General features: G+C 46.1%; 1 protein-coding gene across 1 annotated transcript in view; it reads right to left on the minus strand.

Moving 5' to 3' along the window:
- Positions 1–238: 238 nt before the first annotated feature.
- The window catches only part of LOC143989923 (uncharacterized), an 87,625-nt gene continuing 66,305 nt past the window's right edge, over positions 239–21,558 (minus strand). The window contains exon 8 of the mRNA XM_077490195.1: positions 239–1,495. Coding sequence (XP_077346321.1) covers positions 543–1,495 — 953 coding nt within the window. The 3' untranslated portion in view covers positions 239–542. The remainder of the gene's footprint in view (positions 1,496–21,558) is intronic.

A 21,558-nucleotide genomic window follows, 5' to 3' on the forward strand; every position in this document is an offset into this window, starting at 1 on the left:
CTTTATTATGCTGAATATTGTTTCTACAATCGGACATTACTGATAATTGTATTCACTGCCCCTTTGTGTATTTCTAGGCCCTTGGGCCCATCTAACGTCACTTCTTTTCTAATAAAATATTTGCGGAAATTAAAAAAAATTACCAATATTTCTCACAGCTGGAGGAATGCGTGCAACGTTCATTTAACTATTTTTTTTTTAATAGACCACAAAATATTTACAAAAGCAACAAAATGAATTAAAAGGTAATGACTCCATTTTTATTTTTCTACTGCTATCAATGGGCAACACGGTACGACACTTCATCCATGTCTTTGGTGATCTCTGATCTCCTTATCAACTGTTTCTTCCATGATGAAGATCAGCCATGGAGTATATCTGAGGTGTATATCAGGGTGTGTTTCTTCCCCACATGAGAGCTGTGATGTCCAGCAACATTCATATAGAAGACATTTCCCGCACTCAAGGCACTAATACACCTCGAGGGTTGTGTGGGATCCCTGATGTACAGGAAGACAGGACTTCAGTGAGGAACAATTCCCTCACTCAGGACTGGGACGTGGCTTCTCCCGCGTATGCAATTTCTGATGTGTGTAAAGATTGGACTTCTGTGAAAAACATTTCTCACACTCAGGACAGGAATATGGCTTCTCCCCCGTGTGAGATCTCTGATGATTGTAAAGATTGGACTTCTGTGAAAAACATTTCTCACACTCAGGACAGGAATACGGCTTCTCCCCTGTGTGACATTTCTGATGTTTGTTTAGATTGGATTTATGTGAAAAACATTTCCCGCACTCAGGACAGAAAAACGGCTTCTCCCCTGTGTGAGATCTCTGATGTGTGGAAAGCCTGGACTTCGCTGAAAAACATTTCCCGCACTCAGGACAGAAATACGGCTTCTCCCCCGTGTGAGATCTCTGATGTGTGGAAAGACTGCACTTGAATGAAAAACATTTCCCACACTGAGGACAGGAATACGGCTTCTCTCCTGTGTGAGATCTCTGATGTGTGCAAAGATGGGACTTCTGTGAAAAACATTTCCCGCACTCAGGACAGGAATATTGCTTCTCCCCCATGTGAAATCTCTGATGTCTGTGATAAAATGCTTGGTCTGAAAAACATTTCCCGCACTCAGAACAGGAGTACGGTTTTTCCCCTGTGTGAATCCTTTGATGTGTGGCAAGATGTGATTTCATTACAAAACATTTTCCGCACTCAGAACAACAATACGGCTTCTCCCCCGTGTGAGATCTCTGATGTGTGTAAAGAGTGGACTTCTGTGAAAAACATTTCCCACATTCAGGACAAGAATATGGCTTCTCCCCCGTGTGCAGAGCTGTATAATGCATTTGAAGATGGGATTTTTGTGAAAAACATTTCCCACACTCAAGACAAGAATATGGCTTCTTTCCTCCATGTGTCTGCTGATGTCTGTAAAGATGGCACTTCAGTGAAAAACACTTCCCGCACTCAGTACAGGAAAAGCTCTTCTCTGTTGGAAGGACGGCCCCGTCCCTCACAGTCTGAGGTTCCTCAGGATAAGAGGAATACGATGGTCCATCTACACTGTGTGGTGCCGGATGGACATTTGAGGTAGTCGGGTTTTCTCCTGGACTATACTGTGTGATGTCCTCATCTTCTACTTTACAGTCTGGAGACAAAGTGAGACAATCCTCTGAGGTTTTCCTCATCTCCCGTCCATCTACTAAAATAGAAATACAAAGATTATTACTAGACATGAGCTGATTGGTTCCCCTAAACCAGGACTCCGCCCACATCAGGCAGCTTTGTCTCTGAGGATCTTACAATTCCCCCCCTCAAGGTAACTAGTAAATGGGTCCTCTGATCTCCTACCAGATCATTTCTTTATTCATGGACCTTAGTCAGAGAGTGAGGAAACAACGAGAACTGTCTTTTATAGGAGTGACAGTGATGAGGGGATTATAGGACGAGTGTCCCCTCCCCCTCTATCACTCATTGCCATCTTCCCAACACAAGAAGTCCTGCACTTCCTTATTTAGTCCATGATTTAGTCATGAATAACAGCGGGGCTGAGCCCCACCAGAGGTCAGAGAGTGAGGATGGGGGGAGAACAACCAAGATGAAGACTGGACTGATCCTGAAGACCCCCATCATTGGGTTATTGACTCCTCCCTCATTATCACTTTCTGTTTAAGGTTCCAAAGTCTGAGGATGTTATCACATTATTATCCACATGTAAAAGTCTGTGCTCCAATCACATCATCAGATATAAAATGTCCAGCTGGTAGAAAATGGGTGTAATAAAAGAGAATATATATTATGTTTATATATAGCAGTGGGTAGAGGGGAGAGAGCAGAAGTCAGGACTATGTAATTGACAACATAAAATACAGCCGATAGGACTAGATAGTATCAGAATTATGTAATACACACAGCATAGAATATATAGTGCAGGGGTCAGGAGTATGTAATGTATAATATAGAGTCAGGAGTATATAATGTACGACACAGAATATATAGTGTAGGGGTCAGGAGTGTGTAATGTACAATATCGCAGCGGTCCTTCAAACGCAATTTTTGAATGACAATTACTCAGTCATGTAATACTGTAACCATATGATTTTTTTTACTCAAATAGAGATTTCGTTTAGTGGTATTTAATCATCACTAGGCTTTTTATTGAAAAAAGACCGAAAATTTTGTAAAAAATGCATTTTTCTTTGTTTCCGTTATAGAAATGTGCAAATTAGTAATTTTTTCGTCATAAATTTTGGCCAAAATTCATACTGCTACATCTCTGTGGTAAAAAAAATAACTGAAATCAGTGTATATTATCTTGTTCCCAACCAGCGCATGCCGATGTATGTCGGAAGAATGGCACAGCTGAGCAAATGGGCGTACCTGTACGACCCTTTAAATTTGCCACGTGCCATCGTGTGCACCCACCAGCGGGACCTCCGTGAGTGGAGTCAAGGGTCTCGCGGACACGATCGCCGCAGGGATACCCGCGATCGCCTCACGGAGAGGAAGAATGGGGAGATGCTAATGTAAACAAGCATCTCCCCGTTCTGCGTAGTGACGGTGTCACTGATCTCTGCTCCCTGTGATCAGGAGCAGAGATCCGTGACGTGTCACATGTAGCCACGCCCTCCCCTCCAGTTGGAAACACTCCCCAGGACACACTTAACCCTTACCCTGCCCCCTAGTGGTTAACCCCTTCACTGCCAGTGGCATTTACACAGGAATCAGTGCATTTGTACAGCACTGATTGCTGTATAAATGACAATGGTGTAAAAAATGTCCGATGTGTCCGCCATAATGTCGCAGTCATGATAAAAATCTCTGATCGCCGCCATTACTAGTAAAAAAAAAAAAATATTAATAAAAATGCCATAAAACTAGCCTCTATTTTGTAAATGCTATAACTTTGGCGCAAACCTATCAATAAACGCTTATTGTGATTTTTTTTTACAAGAATATGTAGAAGAATACATATCAGCCTAAACTGAGGAAAAAAAATGTTTTTTACATATTTTTTGTGGATATTTATAATAGCAAAATGTAAAAAATAATGTATTTCTTTCAAAATTGTCGCTCTTTTTTTGTTTATAGGGCAAAAAAAAAAATGCAGAGGTGATCAAATACCATCAAAGGAAAGCTCTATTTGTGGGAAAAAAAAGACGACAATTTTGTTTGGGAGCCACGTCGCATGACCACCCAATTGTCAGTTAAAGAAATGCAGTGCCGATTCACAAAAAGTGGTCTGGTCAGGAAGTGGGTAAAATCTTCCGGAGCTGAAGCGGTTATTTGGTCTTTGTGAAAGTTATAGTTAGAGTTTACAAGCTATGGTGCCAATCTCTGAAAATTGATCACATCTGGTTTACTGACGGCCTATCTCATTTCTTGAGACACTAACAAGCCAGGAAAGTACAAATACCCCCAAATGACCCGTTTTTGGAAAGTAGACAGTCCAAGGTATTTAGTAAGAGGCATGGTGAGTTTTTAGAAGTTGTCAAAATGAAGATTTGTTGTTAATTTTCCGCCCATTTTTCATATCAACGGGTTATTTCTCTCACATGGCATATGCATACCTGCAACTACAAAACACATTCTGCTACTCCTGCCAAGTATGGCAATACTACATTTGTAAAACTTTTTCACAGCCTAGCCACATACAGAGGCCCAACATCCAAAGAGCACCGTCAGGCGTTCTAGGGACATAAATGACATATCTAATTTCTAGGGGTGCACCGAATGGGTTTTTTGGTGCCGAAACCGATACCGAAAATGAAAAATACACTAGGCCAAAAACCGATACCGAAAAAACAACACTGATACTGAAACATATTTTAAAAAAGGTATTTTTATACAGGAGATGGTCAGAGACTGCGGACATGGTACAGGAGATGGTCAGAGACTGCGGACATGGTACAGGAGATGGTCAGAGACTGGGGACGTGGTACAGGAGATGGTCAGAGACTGGGGACGTGGTACAGGAGATGGTCAGAGACTGGGGAAATGGTACAGGAGATGGTCAGAGACAGGGGACATGGTACAGGAGATGGTCAGAGACTGGGGACATGGTACAGGAGATGGTCAGAGACTGGAGACATGGTACAGGAGATGGTCAGAGACTGTGGACATGGTACAGGAGATGGTCAGAGACAGGGGACATGGTACAGGAGATGGTCAGAGACAGGGGAAGTGGTACAGGAGGTGTCCCCCATTGTAGCCAGTGTCCCCCATTGTAGCCAGTGTCCCCCATTGCAGCCAGACCAGAGTGCCCCATTGCAGCCAGCCTGTGAAGGGAAGAGAGCCGCCTCCGCCGCCTGTTTGATCACAGCGCCGGGAACATCACAGCTTTCATTTTCGATAGCTGTGTGTTCCTGGCCGCGCTGTCACACACAGCCCCTCCCCCTTGTCCAGGCACTTTGATAGACAGATCATCCGTCCAATCCTGCGGGACAAGGGGGAGGGGCTGTGTGTGACGGCGCGGCCGGGAACACACAGCTATTGAAATGAAAGCTGTGATGTTCCCGGCGCTGTGATCAAACAGGCGGCGGCGGAGGTGGCTCTCCTGCACTATAGGACACCCCCATGATGGGCGGCACCAGGGGTGGGGGGCAGAGCCCCGCCCCCATCCAGGCCACGCCCCATTTTCGGCTCCATTATCGGCCGTTTTTCTCTTTCGGCGAATTGCCGAAAAGGGCATTTTCGGACTATATGTTTCGGCAGCTGAAATTTCGGGGCATCCCTACTGATTTCCTGACTACCTATTACACGGTTGAAGGCCCTGGAGCACCAGGACTGCGGAAACAACCCAAAAAAAATGCTAATTTCGGAAAGTAAACACCCCAACTTATATTCTATGAGGCATAATGAGTCTTTTGAACATGTCATTTTTTTCCACAAATTTTTGTAAAATTTGAAAATAAAATGAAAACATTATTTTTACACAAAGTTGTCCATATATATATATATATATAACATATTTCTAACACATATCATGTACATAGCAAAAATTACATCCCAAAATACATTCTGCTACTCCTCCTGAGTATGGCGATACCACATGTGTGAGAGTTTTTCCATAGCCTAACCACATACAGAGGCCCAACATGCAGGGAGTACCATCAGGTGTTCTTGGGACATACATTTCAAATCTAATTTGACTTCTTATTACACACTTGTAATTCATTGTAGTGGCACTGATGGGCACTGTGATGGAATGGATGTGGCACAGATGATCACTGATGTGGGACGGATGAGGACTGATGTGGCATGGATGACTATGAATGAGGCATGGATGAGAATGAATAAGCATCAATGAGGCATGCATGAGCATGAAAGGGCACAGATGAGCGCAGTGGACACTTCAAATCTAGCCAGCAAGTGTTGCTGCACCAGTTCCCTCCTCTCCTCACACACTGTACCAATTGGTGTGAGAAGAGGGGAGGAGCTGAACCCGGATATGATGCTGGTTTGTTGACAAGTGATCACTCCGTCATTGCCGTGATCAATTCTGGGAGGATGTCATTGTACGCCCTCCCAGAATAAGCTGGCCACGCTGTAACCGTCATTCGGCTATGGCTCGGTCATCAAGTGGTTAAACACTGTTTACATATGTGGGTGTGACTTATGTATGCATTCGCTTCTGCGCATGAGCACGGAGGCATTGGGTGCTTTAATTGTTTTTATTATTATTAATTTTACACTGTCTCTTTTTTTTCACTTTTATTCCTAATACAAGGAATGATAACATCCCTTATAATAGAAGTAAGCATGATCCCAGACCTCTCATTCACCTTTAAAAGCAAAAAAAAAAAAAAAAAACATTTTGACTTTAAGAAAATAAAAAAGAACTGAAGGTGACGTCAGAGGTCGCTTCGGTCCTCCAAGGGCATAGAGCCGTGTGGGGACCATCTTGTCCTCACTTGACTTCCTACCTACCAAACAGCTGAATCAGATCACGTCTGGGTAAACTGAAGGATCCGGTAAACTCAGAAAAGACTAGACATGTGCATTTGTTTTCGTCCAAATGCATTTTCGTCCGAATTTCAGCTATTTTCGTTTTCGTTTTGACAAACGATAACGAAAGCACAGAATCCGAAAAACGAAAGATCCGACATAAATAAATGCTTTATTTTCGTTTTCATTGTTACAACAGTTCGATATAGAATAGGAGATTCGACGTGACTGACAATAATTGTCCATAGAACCTGTGGTCGAATGTGCCTAACCTTACCTCTATTAGTCCAAGATTATATAGAGAAAATATTCGACAGAGAAAAAAGAGTTGACAGAGAGAAAAGATTCTGCAAGTTACTGTCCTAAAAAGTGTTTGGGGACCCGGGTCCTGCCCCAGGGGACATGTATCAATGCAAAAAAAAAGTTTTAAAAATGGCCGTTTTTTCGGGAGCAGTGATTTTAATAATGATTAAAGTGAAACAATAAAAGTGTAATATCCCTTTATATTTTGTAGCTGGGGGTTGTCTATAGTATGCCTGTGAAGGGGCGCATGTTTCTGGTGCTTAGAACTGTCCCTGCACAAAGTGCCATTTATGCAGGAAAAAAAGTCCTTTAAAATCACTCGCAGCTATTATGAATTGTCAGCTCCCGTAATACAGAGAACACTCATTGAAAGTCATTGATAAAAAATAAATAAATAAAAAAGCGTGAGGGTCCCCCAAATTCAATTACCAGGCCCTTCAGGTCTGGTATGGATATTAAGGGGAACCCCGCGTCAAATGTAAAAAAAAATTGACGTGGGGGTCCCCCTAAAAATCCATACCAGACCCTTTATCCGAGCACGCAACCTGGCAGGCCGCAGGAAAAGAGGGGGGGACGAGAGAGTGGCCCCCCCTCCCTCCTGAACCGTACCAGGCCACATGCCCTCAACATTGGGAGGATGCTTTGGGGGTCTGTGACCCCTCAAAGCACCTTTTCCCCATGTTGATGAGGACAAGGGCCTCATCCTCACAACCCTGGCTGGTGGTTGTGAGGGTCTGCGGGCGGGGGGCTTATCAGAATCTGGAAGCCCCTTTAACAAGGGGACCCCCAGATCCCGGCCCCCCCTGTTTGAAATGGTAAGGGGGTACACCTACCATTTCACAAAGAAAGTGTAAAAAACTGTTAAATAAGACAAACACTCTTTTGAAAAATATCTTTATTAAAAATAAAAAAAAGATTCCAGCGGCGGTAATCCACTCTTGCTATCCAGCGATGGCTCATCTCATCCAGCGCAGCGTATCCATCCTTCTTCTGTCTCCGCGGTGGAGACACTGCAAGGATTCCGTCGGCCTGACGTTTCTTATATACGGAGGGCGGGGCCACCCGTCACCTGACCCCGCCCCCCTCTGACGCAAGGGGAAACCCGGGGTTCCCTGTGACGTATGGGTGACCCCGCACCCCTCTGATGTAACACAGGCAGGTTTCCGTTACATCAGAGGGGGCGGGGTCACCCATACGTCACGGGGAACCCCGGGTTTCCCCTTGCGTCAGAGGGGGGCGGGGTCAGGTGATGGGTGGCCCCGCCCTCCGTATATAAGAAACGTCAGGCCGCCGGAATCCTTGCAGTGTCTCCACCGCGGAGACAGAAGAAGGATGGATACACTGCGCTGGATGAGATGAGCCATCGCTGGAGAGATGACCGTCCGTCGCTGGATAGCAAGAGTGGATTACCACCGCTGGAATCTTTTTTTTATTTTTTTTATTTTTAATAAAGGAATTTTTCAAAAGTGTTTTTGTCTTATTTAAATATTTTTTACACTTTCTTTGTGAAATGGTAGGGGTACTTTTGTACCCCCTTACCATTTCAAACAGGGGGGGCCGGGATCTGGGGGTCCCCTTGTTAAAGGGGGCTTCCAGATTCTGATAAGCCCCCCGCCCGCAGACCCTCACAACCACCGGCCAGGGTTGTGAGGATGAGGCCCTTGTCCTCATCAACATGGGGACAAGGTGCTTTGAGGGGTCACAGACCCCCAAAGCATCCTCCCAATGTTGAGGGCATGTGGCCTGGTACGGTTCAGGAGGGAGGGGGGGCCGCTCTCTCGTCCCCCCCTCTTTTCCTGCGGCCTGTCAGGTTGCGTGCTCGGATAAAGGGTCTGGTATGGATTTTTAGGGGGACCCCCACGTCAATTTTTTTTTACATTTGACGCAGGGTTCCCCTTAATATCCATACCAGACCTGAAGGGCCTGGTAATTGAATTTGGGGGACCCCCATGCTTTTTTATTTATTTATTTATTTTTTTATCAATGACTTTCAATGAGTGTTCTCTGTATTATGAAGCCGACAATTCATAATAGCTGCGAGTGATTTTAAAGGACTTTTTTTCCTGCATAAATGACACTTTGTGCAGGGACAGTTCTAAGCACCAGAAACATGAGCCCCTTCACAGGCATACTATAGACACCCCCCCTACGAAATTTAAAGGAATATTACACTTTTATTGTTTCACTTTAATCATTATTAAAATCACTGCTCCCGAAAAAACGGCCGTTTTTAAAACTTTTTTTTGCATTGATACATGTCCCCTGGGGCAGGACCCGGGTCCCCAAACACTTTTTAGGACAGTAACTTGCAAATTAGTCTTTACAATTAGCACTTTAGATTTTGAACGTTGGAGTCCCATAGACTTTAATAGGATTCTAAAGTATGCTGTATATTAGCTCCATCGAATCTTCTTTATACATTCGACAGACACCATAAGCCTTCAAAGACAGATTCAATCGTAATTCATGTGGATTTTCGGACGAATGCAATTTTTGAACGAAAAACGAAATAAATAAAAACGAATTTCGGGAGTAACTAAATAAATTAAGTTTTCGGACGAAAACGAAATTACGAAACAAAATATTTTACTCTGCACATGTCTAGAAAAGACTGGAAAGAGGCGGGGGACCTCTCTCATCGTCTATAAAAAGGGATTCTGCGGGCAAATCCACTTTTATCTTGTAGAGAATCACCCACAGTAAATAAACATACAGGGCTTATGGCAGCTAGCTGCTGACAGAACACCTCTATTTAACTTCAAAGTAATGACGTATATTTACTATGAGCAATTGGCAAGTGGATAATATTGGTATTCAGTAATCAGTGGTAACCAAAATGTTTACATGACACAAGTTGCAGAGGTCCCACACCCCTCACTCCCATCTCCTGAGACTGCACTCAGTGACTTGGGGTCTGAGACTATACAGACATATCCCTCCACCCGGCACAGCCAGCAGACAACAGAGCAAGTAATCCTGGGGGGATTGTTCTGTCAGAGATCTTGCCATACCCGTGTATGGGGCAGAAGACTCAAAGCACATACCCCAGGTGCCTAAGTCGAGTAACGTCTATGGTGAAAATTAACAATCTCCATAAATCCAGTCTAGATACATAAATTGTGTCGGCAGCACAGAGAAGGAAGATTATCCGAGAGGAATACAGGAATACAGGACGGGGAACACAGCTCAGGAAAGTGACCAGGGGATTACAGGCTGATATCACCCAGCCCCCGCCCTACTCTGGACCAATCAGTGAGCAGTATGGGTGGAGGAATGTATTTAGTGTTAATGACCCACCTGTGCTGATCTCTGTAGGAGTGTCCTCCTCTATAAATGTCCCCGTTATTCCATCCTCCTCCATAGACTGCTGATCATCCCTCACATACCTCTCTTCTTCTTCTGATTTCACCTCAAATTCTATATCAATTGGATCTCCACTCTAAACCAAGAAAATGAGAGAGAATATCATCTGTAAGATATAAGCTTTATCATTGTGACATCACATAACAAATCTACACATCATCTCTAGGAGTCTGTGTTTTATAAGCTCCGTTGCACCAACCTTGTAACAGTGAGGGATGGTGTGACCTTCCTGTGAGGAATCCCGGGAATACAGAGGACGGGGACATCTCTCTGGTGGGTTTCTGTAGCTGGATGACTCCACCATGGTGTCCTGGTACAGATCATGTTGTTCTTTTAGAAACTCCTCCAACACCCCATCCTCATCATCCTCCTCTTTTATCTCTTCTTTAACTTCAATTTTAGAATCTCTCAGGTTTCCACTCTGAATATATAATAAAAATGACATCAATGGTAACAATGCAGATAATGTACAGATCCTAATGATACTATCAGTGATTGTTCCTCATCTACCTGATGATGATGAGGGATGGTGTGACCTTCCTGTGTGGAATCCCGGGAATACAGAGGACGGGGACATCTCTCTGGTGGGTTCCCATTACTGGATCCATCTGTAGGAAACACACACACTGACTGAATACATTGTTTCTATGTGTTTATCAGATGATGGGGGATCTAGGTGGAGCCTCCGTACTGCTCTCTCCTTTACAATAAAGTCTCCTCTTACCCGGTGATGTGAGGGGCGGCTGATTGTCCATCATGACGTCCTTGTAGAGATCCTTGTGTCCTTCTAAATACTCCCACTCCTCCATGGAGAAATAGACAGTGACATCCTGACACCTTATAGGAACCTGACACACACAATGATACAGTCACCATCCAGACACATCCCTTGTCTGTTACTGGATAATGTCCCAGAATTCCCAGAATCCTCCTCACCTCTCCTCCATCATCTCTCTGGTGACTTCTAGAATCTTCTTTGTATTTCTCTATTCTATCAGGGAGGGAGGTGGAGGCAATGTGATGGTCATATGATCTCCAGACTTCACAGGAGGAAAACTCTAGATCTGAAAACAAAGAGCAAATCAAATGATATTCCCAGAATCCTCCTCACCTCTCCATTCAGTTCTCCATTTTATTAAAGCCCCACTTCAGACTGAGGTATAATTTACCCACACAGGACCCCCCCCCCCCCACACACACACACACTATGCATGGAAAAAGCTTGTTGCAGGCATTTCAATGTCATTACATACAATGCAGGACCAACAGTCCCACTTTGCTAGTGAGGATGCCAAGGGTCCGCCCACATCCTAAGAGCATCAGAAAAAAAGCCAGGTGGAGGTATATTGGTGGGAGGAGCTGTCAATGTGATGTCATAGGACATATAGGCTCTGGATGAAGGGACATTTGGATGGGGAGATTTGAGGGGTCCTCTATATGAGGCTCCAATGGAAACCAAATCATTGTTCCTGGGTGTGTCCTTCCTCTCCTAAACTGAAGAGTGAACTTTGACCTTTACCATACAGAAATCTGTCAGGAATGTGTGAAAGTAAGCTCTCATGTGATCAGGTGAGGTGCGGAGGAACAGAGTGTAAATAGCAGACAATTTTCTCCAGAGCTCCTAATGGTGGGGATGGATTTTGCTGAATGCTGGTGCCAAGTTTCCACCCCCCAGGATCACTGCAGGTGTGGAGAAAAGCTGTGTAAGAGGATATGGAGGAGATCCAGGAATCAGGATACACAGAAAATCAATCCAAGGAAACAACAGGCAGGACGAGGAATAGCAAGAAGGAGCTCAGAGACCAATGAGAATATTGCTCAGCCAATGGGAGATGATCTCAGCATGACTGAGGGGGGAGGGGAGGAAGTCACTTATGGTGACCATAGAGACATGGAAATTCAGCTGGTTCAGCAGGGATCGGTCACATTTCCATCCATGTGTGGTCACTGCCGGATAAAAGTCACTCCATCAGCGACTGCAGCCAATAGCTTCATCACTGATCTGTGTATTCTGAGAGCGGAGGAGCGCCCCCCATTGTCAGAATACAATAGTGCAGTGGGGAGGATTCCCCCATCCCCCTCCAACGTTTTTTCCTCTCATGCCGCTGGATGAACGATAAAACTGAACCATGTATGGCCAGATTTGGAAGGAAGATATATTAATCATCAACTGATCCCCCAGAAGGGGTTAATCTACATATTACCTCCTCTGATTCTGCAGTGTCTTCTCTCTATGTCCTATAAAATGGAGCTGCCTGTCTGTATCTGACATCACTTCCTGTCTGTATTCCATAGAGACTTCCTGTCTGGGTAGAGGTGAGATCACCACCTTGTGGAGCTCATAGGAACTGCAGCCCAGAGAAACATCTCGTAGTGTGAACACGGCCTTGTGCTGTGTGTATGTACTGTATATCCTTCCCCTTTCTCTCCTCCCTGAGACCCCTTTCACACCACGCTGCCCCGGGCGTCAGTGGTAAAGCGTTTCACTATTTTTAGCACCGCTTTACCATCATTTTAGCACTGTAGGAGTTGTAAAGAAGCGAGGGTCAATGAGGGTTTTAAATAACAAACATGTCATACATGTCAAACTTACCTCCACTGTGCAGCTCGTTTTGCATAGAGTGGCCCCCAACATCTTCTGGGGTCCCCCGGTGGCTCTCACGGCTCCTCCCCACATCTGATAACTCCCTAGGGGCATCGCTCTCCCGGGAGGGTTACCTTGCAGGCGCGCTCCTGAGTCCAGCATTGGGCATCCACAGACACAAATTCCTTGACTCTGCCCCCGCGACAGTGTCATTGGATTTGATTGACAGCACCAGGAGCCAATGGCTGCGCTTCTATCAATCAACAGCAGGGACCCCGTGGAGAGAGGGACAGCACGTCCCCACCGAGGAGATGAAGGGGCTCAGGTAAGTAAAACTGGGGGGGGGGTGGTGACTGACAGGTGTTTTTTTTCACCTTAAACACTTGCCGACCGTCTCATGCAGATATACTGCGGCAGAATGGCACGGCAGACAAAGTAACATACCTGTACATTACTCCCCTCCTGTGGGTGGGGGGTGCGATCGTGCCCCCCCTCCCCTGTGCCCAAGGTGGTTGGAATCGTTTCAGGAGCGATCCATCCAGAGGGGGAGGCCACTGATTCATGGCCTCTCCCTCACAATCGCTCCTGGCGAATGAGAAGCTTCCTCTGCTTCTGTAATGTAAACAGAAGCAGAGGAAGTGATGTCATCTCTCCTTGTGTCGGTCTTTTCGTTCCGGTGCCCGAGGAGAGAAGACATCCAAGTAAGTCTGCCCCAACACTACACTAATAGTAGAACACGCATACACACAAATCACCCTCCAAACACCCTCTGCACCTCCAGTCACAGCGTCACTGATTGCAGTGTTCATTTATTTTACTTATCACTGCATCTGGTGTCATTTGTAACCGCAATAAGTTTTAGGGCAGTTAGTTGTAGGCCCATTTAGGTCTAGGGTAACCCCCTAACCCCCCAATAAAGGTTTAACCCCTTGATCACTGTTTTGTCCATCAGAGGTTTATACTGACTATTTGTACCTGTGTTGTTAAATTTACATGTATAGTGTGTAATTTATAAAAGACAATCATAAGTGGTATGCAGGCTCCATCTATTGTTCCTTTTTGGTATTGCTGCAGTTGTTCTGTTTATTTAGAGTTACTATGTGTAGTTGTTAAGGAAGTTGTCAATAAGCAGGGACTTCTGGGCAGAAATTTCACAGGAAGTGAACCAGTCACCATTTTTTTTTACAAGACATTGCAGGAAGCAATGTCTTTCTCAATCCATCGCCACCACCCCTTAGAGAATTAAAAATTTCATCTGGCTTGTTCAAAGAAATATGGTATCTGAAGTTATTGGGACAAAAAGGTTAGCTATATGTCCTTGAGACAGAACAATCACCCCGTCACTAGTGTCACTAAGTGATCTTTTTTCTGATAAGTGTCACAGGTGACGCTAGGTAGGCAGGTAAGTATTTAGGTTTGCCTCCATCTTTTTATAGCATCAGGTACCCCCATATACTACCTAGTAAAGGTTTTAACCCCCTGATTGCCCCCTAGTTAACCTTTTCACCAGTGATCGCCGTATAACTGTTGTGGGTGGCGCTGGTTAGTTAGTTTGTTTTTTATACCCGCCTTTATTACCCAATAAAGGTTTAACCCCCTGATCGCCCGGTGGGTGATACCAGTTAGGTTTTAGGGTCAGATAGGGTCTGCGTCGCCCCAGGTAGCATCAGGTTAGTGCCAGTCCCACTAACAGCCATGCACGCACCATACACCTCCCTCAGTGGTATAGTATCTGAATGGATCAATATCATCGTTTTAGAGGGTCAATGGAGCCAAGCCAGGTACCTGTAACCACGGGTCCCATCATTTATTGAAAATATATATATAATTGATACAGGAAATGTATACCAGGCAGAAAAGCCCCATAGTTTCCCAATCTCCTCTAGTCACCCCCTTTCCCAGATAGGATGAAATCTGGAAATGCCTTTGTAGCCCATAATACGTCACATCTCATCCCAGACCTTAGCCATAAGGATGAAAGTAGGATATGTGGAACGATCCCAAACCCCCCCCAGCCTCCAATTGGGCCAGCAGAGGATATTTATTAGACCTAGACAGCAATATTTATTAGACCTAGACAGCAGTAGAGCTTGAATGGGGTCCCTATCATCAATAGTCCCCCCACCCAGCAAAATGTTGCAGATGAGAAGCCAGGAAGTATAACCAGCAGAGGGGACAGCCAAACCTCCACCATCTTTGGACAGTTGTAAAATAGGTAAGTGGATCCTAGGCTGCTTCTCTTTCCATATCAGAGTGTCTATCCTCTTAACCACTTGATGACCGCCCCACATGCATGTACTGCAGGGCGGCGGCTCTATTTCCTGAAATCACATACATGTACATCATTTCGTGCAATAGGTCTGGACTCTGGGGCGCGCATGCGCACCACTGTGACCAGCTCCCACTGTGATTGGACACAGCGGGAGAAAGTCAGCGGGTCTGGCAGGCCCAGTGATCATTCTGAGAGAGGCAGAAGGGTGGTCTGCCTATGTGAACAATGCAGATCACCAATCTGTCAGAGGGGAAGATGGAGATCCTGTGTTTCTGCTAAGCAGGAACATGGATCTCTGTCTTCATACAGTTGAAGCACCTCCCCCACACAGAAAGTAAGCACTCCCTAGGAGCACATTTAACCCCTTGATCACCCCTGATGTTAACCCCTTCCCTACCAGTGTCATTAGTACAGTGATAGTGCATTATTTTTTTTAGCACTGACCACTGTATTGATGTCACTGGTCCCCAAAAAGCGTCACTTAGTGTCACATTTGTCCGCCGCAATGTCGCAGTCCTGCTAAAAATCACTGATCGCTGCCATTACAAGTAAACAAAAAAGTCCATAAATCGATCTCATAGTTTGTAGACGATATAACTTTTGCAGAAACCAATCAATATACGATTATTGGGATAAAAAAAAAAAAAAAGTAACAGAATACATATTGGCTTAACCACTTAACATTCGCCCCATAGCCGAATGACGGCTACAGGGCAGTTTCTTAACTCTGAGAGGCCGTCATATGACGTCCTCCCAGAATTCCGCTCTCGCGCGCCCCCTAGGGCGTGCACTTAAGAGCATCCGTGACCGCCGGGTTGCATCACGGATCACGGTAAACGGCCGCTCATCACGGCCATTTACCAAATGACGGAGTGATCACTTGTAAACAACCGGCATCATGTTATGACACCGGTTCCTCCCTCCCCCTCTCTGTACCGATCGGTACAGCGGAGGGGGAAGAGATTGGTGTGAGCAGCGCTGTGGGCTGCATCTGCAGTGCCCACATCGCTGCACACCGAATTTAACCCCTCAATTCCCTGCCAATACTCTGCAATAACAGCCAATACTCTGCAATACACGCCAATACTCTGCAATACCAGGCAATACTCTGCAATAACCGCCAATACTCTGCAATACCCGCCAATACTATGCAATACCCTGCCAATACTATGCCATAAATTGCCATACCCAGCCATACTCGTTGATACTCTGCAATACCCAGCCATACTCAGTGATACCCTGCAATACCCAGCCATAGACGCCCCTCCTCCCGCAGCCCTCCAGTGCTTCTACTGGCTCACCAATACGATCAAAGCCAGAATCTTTATTTTTTTTATTTTATTTTTTATTTCAGGCTTCCCAGCTTAGAGGTGAGATGCGGCGTCTTATTGACCCCATATCTCACTGTAAAGAGGACCTGTCATGCCATATTCCTATTACAAGGGATGTTTACATTCCTTGCAATAGGAATAAAAGTGATCAAAAAATGTATTTTTGGGGAAATAAATGTCAAACTAAAATAAATAAACTAAAATGAACAATAATTTTTTTTTTTTTAAAGCGCCCCTGTCCCCATGTGCTCGCATGCAGAAGTGAACGCATACGTAAGTCCCACCCACATATGAAAACGGTGTTCAAACCACACATGTGAGGTATCGCTGCGAACGTTATGTAGCCGACGTAGCCGACTATCCGGCGGACTTAGTCTGGCGGACTATCCGGTGGACTTAGTCTGGCGGACTTCCCGCCAGACTGTCCGCCAGACTTTCCTAACGAGCTACTTGCCCACACATGACACTTTTTCAGCGGACTAATACGGCGCACTAAATTCGCCGGACTATCCGCCGTACTTTTGAAATGAATGGACTCGTCCACACATGCGGAGGAAAGTCCGCTCATTTTGAGCGCGTCTCCAGGTAGCCGGGGCCAGCAACGCCTCCTTATATGGACTTAAAGGGGAACCCCTACGCCGAAAAAAATCGGCGTGGGGGTCCCCCCTAGGTCCATATCAGACCCTTATCCGAGCACGCTACCCGGCCGGCCATGAAAGGGTTGGGGACGAGCGAGTGGCCCCCCTCCTGAGCCGTACCAGGCCCCCCCACCCCAAAGCACCTTGTCCCCATGTTGATGAGGACAAGGGCCTCTTCCCGACAACCCTGGCCGTTGGTTGTCGGAGTCTGCGGGCGGGGGGCTTATCGGAATCCGGGAGCCCCCTTTAATAAGGGAGCCCCCGGATACCGGCACCCCACCCTATGTGAGTGAGTATGGGGTACAATGTATCCAGAGGATGCTGGGACTGTGACATCATAATGGGCGGGGACATCATCCGGCGATGTCCCTATATAAGTCGCCGTGCGCCGCGTCCCTGCCATTGTGAGCGGAGGCAGCGATGAGGCAACATCTGAAGAGAAGAGCAGAAGACGGCGACAACGGCGACAGTAGACCGGGCCACCGCCTGTAAAAGAGCTAGAAGAAGGTGTGGAGGCTCGGCAAGAAGAACCAAAGAGGGGGACAAGACCCCCGAAGTCAGAAGAAGAGGGTGGCGGCGAAGAAGAAAGCCGGGCTCCTTCGCTAGTAAAAGAGCTAGCAGAAGATAGTGGAGGTCCGGCGAGAAGACCCCCTAAGAGGGACAGAAGACCCCCGGAGCTGTGCAATAAACTATTTTAACCCTTGTGTGTTTTTTTAACTTTTTTTCACAGGTGAATGGGTAGGGGGTACATTGTACCCCCTACTCATTCACATAGGGTGGGGGGCCGGTATCCGGGGGCCCCCTTATTAAAAGGGGCTCCCGGATTCCGATAAGCCGCCCGCCCGCAGATCCCGACAACCAACGGCCAGGGTTGTCGGGAAGAGGCCCTTGTCCTCATCAACATGGGGACAAGGTGCTTTGGGGTGGGGGGCCGCACGCCCCCCCCTTCCTCCAAGGCACCCCCCATGTTGAGGGCACGCGGCCTGGTATGGCTCAGGAGGGACGGGGCGCTCGCTCGTCCCCATCCCCTTTCCTGGCCGGCCGGGTAGCATGCTCGCATAAGGATCTGATGTGGACCTGGGGGGGGACCCCCACACCGATTTTTCGGCATAGGGATTCCCCTTTAAGTCCATAGCAGGTGACGGGGCCAGCGACGTCTCCTTCACTGGCCCCGGCTACCTGGAGACGCGCTCAAAATGAGCGGACTTTTCTCCGGGCGGGAATAGTCCGTTCATTTCAAAAGTACGGCGAACTGGCACACACACGGCCGGATTGTCCGCCGAAATGCGAGTCCGGCGGACAGATTGGGTAAAAAAAAGTCCGCCGGAGCCTACACACGGGGGGATTCCACCGGATTGTTTGATCATGTGTACAAGGCATTAGAGGGAGAGCAATAATTCTAGCCCTAGACCTCCTCTGTAACTCAAAAAATGTAACCAGTAAAAAAAATGTAAAGCGTCGCCTATGGGGATTTTTAAGTAGCGACGTTTGGCGCCATTCCACGAGCGTGTGCAATTTTGAAGAGTGACATATTAGGTATCTATTTACTCGGCGTAACTTCATCTTTCACATTATGCAATTAAAATTAAAAAAACAAAAATTGGGCTAACTTACTGTTTTTGTTTTTTTAAGCACAAAACAGTTTTTTTTCCAAAAAAAAGCGTTCGAAAAATTGCTGCGCAAATACCGTGTGAGATAAAAAGTTGCAACGACCACCATTGTATTCTCCAGGGTCTTTGCTAAAAAAACATATATAATGTTTTGGGGTACTATGTAATTTTCTAGAAAATAAATGATGATTTTTACATGTAGGAGAGAAATGTCAGAATTGGCCTGGGTGCTCCAGAACGCCTGATGGTGCTCCCTACATGTTGGGCCTCTGTATGTGGCCACACTGTGTAAAAGTCTCACACATGTGGTATCGCCATACTCGGAAGTAATAGCAGAATGTGTTTTGGGGTGTAATTTGTGGTATGCATATGCTGTGTGTGAGAAATAAACTGATAATATGACAATTTTGTGAAAAAAAAAGGAAAAAAAAAATCTTGTTTTGCAAAGAATTGTGGGAAAAAATGGAAATTTATATCAAATACTTACCGTAATTTTCCTTTCCTGATGGACTCCATGGCAGCCTACGTATGGGTTAATCCCGCCTCTCATACCTCATAGGACCCCACTCCCATAAATCTTTGCTTCTGGACAGAGACTGTGTTCCATAATCTAGCCTACTCCAGCAAATGGGAGGGAACTCCTGCTGCCATGGAGTCCATCAGGAAAGGAAAATTACGGTAAGTATTTGATATAAATTTTCTGTTTTCCTGACAGACTCCATGGCAGCCTACGTATGGGAAATAACTAGCCATACACACCCGGGTGGGAAATTGTTGGTTAATGAAAAAAAGGTTTAATTGCCACCGTCAACAGATAAGACATGTAAACCAAAATTAACCGAAGATAAAGAAGCCGGCTCAACACAATAATGTGCCATCAAGGTATTAATTGATGACCATGAGGCCGCTTTACAGATCACTTCCGGAGAAACATGACGAGCAGCCGCCCATGATGTGGAAACGCTCCTGGTAGAATGAGCTGTCACCACCTCCAGAGGAGCAAAACCCTTAGCTTTATAAGCCCCTTGAATAGCCTGAACAACCCAAGCTGCAATGGTTCTTGAAGAAGCATGCAATCCTTTATTCTTTCCATGAAAGTAAACAAAAAGATGTTCAGAAATCCGAAAGGGAGCTGTGGTTTCTAAGTATTGTTTTAGAACTTCTCCAACATCTAAAGGATGAATGTTAGAATCTTCGGAAGTCCGAAAAGTTGGAAGAACAATCTCCTGGTTCTCATGAAATACAGATGTGACCTTAGGATTTGACCCTAACATGGGAACCAAGACCACACGATCCGGAAAGAACGTCAGAAAGGGTTCTTTGCAACCCAGAGAACTGATCTCGGAGACCCTATTGGCCGATGTTATGGCCACCAGGAAGGCAGCTTTGAGAGAAAGATCCTTAATAGATAAGTGATGCATATGCTCAGGCCTTTCCTCTGAAAAGAAATCCAGGACAAAAGGAAGATCCCACTTGGAGAATCTTGTTTTTTTCTGGGTCTGAGTCTTATTGCTCCTCTGAAAAACTGTCTGATAAGACGGTGTTTGGCCCAGGAGACACCAGTAAATGCCGAAATTCCCGAAATTTGAACACGTAAGGAACTCACGGATAAAGATAGGTCTAGTCCTGTCTGTAGGAAACCCAAAATGTCTTGAATCTTCGGATTACTACAGGAACCGCCAGTGGAAGAAATATAATCAGCAAACTTCGCCCAAATTCTTTGATAGACCTTATTTGTACCCGGCCTTCTAGCGTTCAGTAGAGTAGCGATAGCGGTACTTGGACACCCTAATGCTTCCAACCTTCCCCTTTCAAGAACCAGACCATCAGATGAAGATGGGACGGGCATGGATGAAGAGATGTTCCCTGCAGCAGGAGATCTGCCCTGGAAGGGAGAGGAACTGGATCCCGAAAACTCGGCTGCATTAGGAGTGGAAACCACGGCCTGTTGGGCCAAAATGGAGCAACTGTCACCACCTCGGCTTTCTCCCACCTGAGTCTTGAAAGGAATCGCAGGATGACCGGAACTGGGGGAAAGGCATAAGCTGTGCGAAACCTCCATTGATCCGTCAGTGCATCCATACCAAAGGCCTGGGGACAATGACACCTCGTATAATATTTCTCCAGCTTGAAATTGCACGGGGAGGCAAACAGGTCCACTTTTGGCAAGATCCCCAGAGACAGAATCCATGTGAATACCTCGGGATGGAGAGACCACTCGTTGTTGTCCAGGGAGAACCTCGAGAGGAAGTCCGCCTGGACATTCTGAATTCCGGGGAGGTAAACCGCCGTCAGATTTGCCAAGTTCATCTGAGCCCAGGACATGATCGGGCTTACTTCCTTCAGCAGAGAGAAACTGCGGGTGCCCCCTTGTCTCTTGATATAAGATACTGCTGTTGTGTTGTCCAGCCTTAAAAGAACCGAGGCCCCCTGAAATCAGGTGAGGGCGGAGAGCAGCACGAAGCTCTAGAACATTAGAGACTACGTCTCGGGCTGGAAAATCCCATACGCCTTGGGCTATTTCTGACAGACACAGGGCGCCCCAGGCCCTGTTGCTGGCGTCCGTCGTTACCATGATCCAAGAGACGGGGGCTATGGAATGGCAATTGAGGAGGTTCTTTCGTTGTAGCCACCAGAAGAGACTCTACCGCATGGAGGGGGTTATTCTGACAAGATGGTCCCAAGACCCTGGGTGCCACTGTAGAAGAAAACCCTTCTGCAAGGGACGCATCCTCCATTGTGCCCACTTTATCATGGGGGCTGTGGACACCATGATGCCAATTATCTTGAGGCACTGCGAGGCTCTGAGAAGAGGAGAATGCAAGCTGAATCCTGCCTTGGATCACTGGAATTTTCTCCACAGGCAGGGAAATAGTACTCTTTACCGTGTTGAACTGGGCTCCGAGGAAAATCAGAGACTGAGTTGGCTCCAAATGACTTTTTTCCCCGTTCAACAGCCAACCGAATTCCGTGAGTGTAGAGATGACCTGAGTTCGATGTATCA

This window comes from Lithobates pipiens, unplaced genomic scaffold (assembly GCF_037356315.1).
Source record: "Lithobates pipiens isolate NorthernLeopardFrog02 unplaced genomic scaffold, aLitPip1_a1.2 Scaffold_18, whole genome shotgun sequence".
In the NCBI taxonomy this organism is placed as follows: Eukaryota; Metazoa; Chordata; class Amphibia; order Anura; family Ranidae; genus Lithobates; species Lithobates pipiens.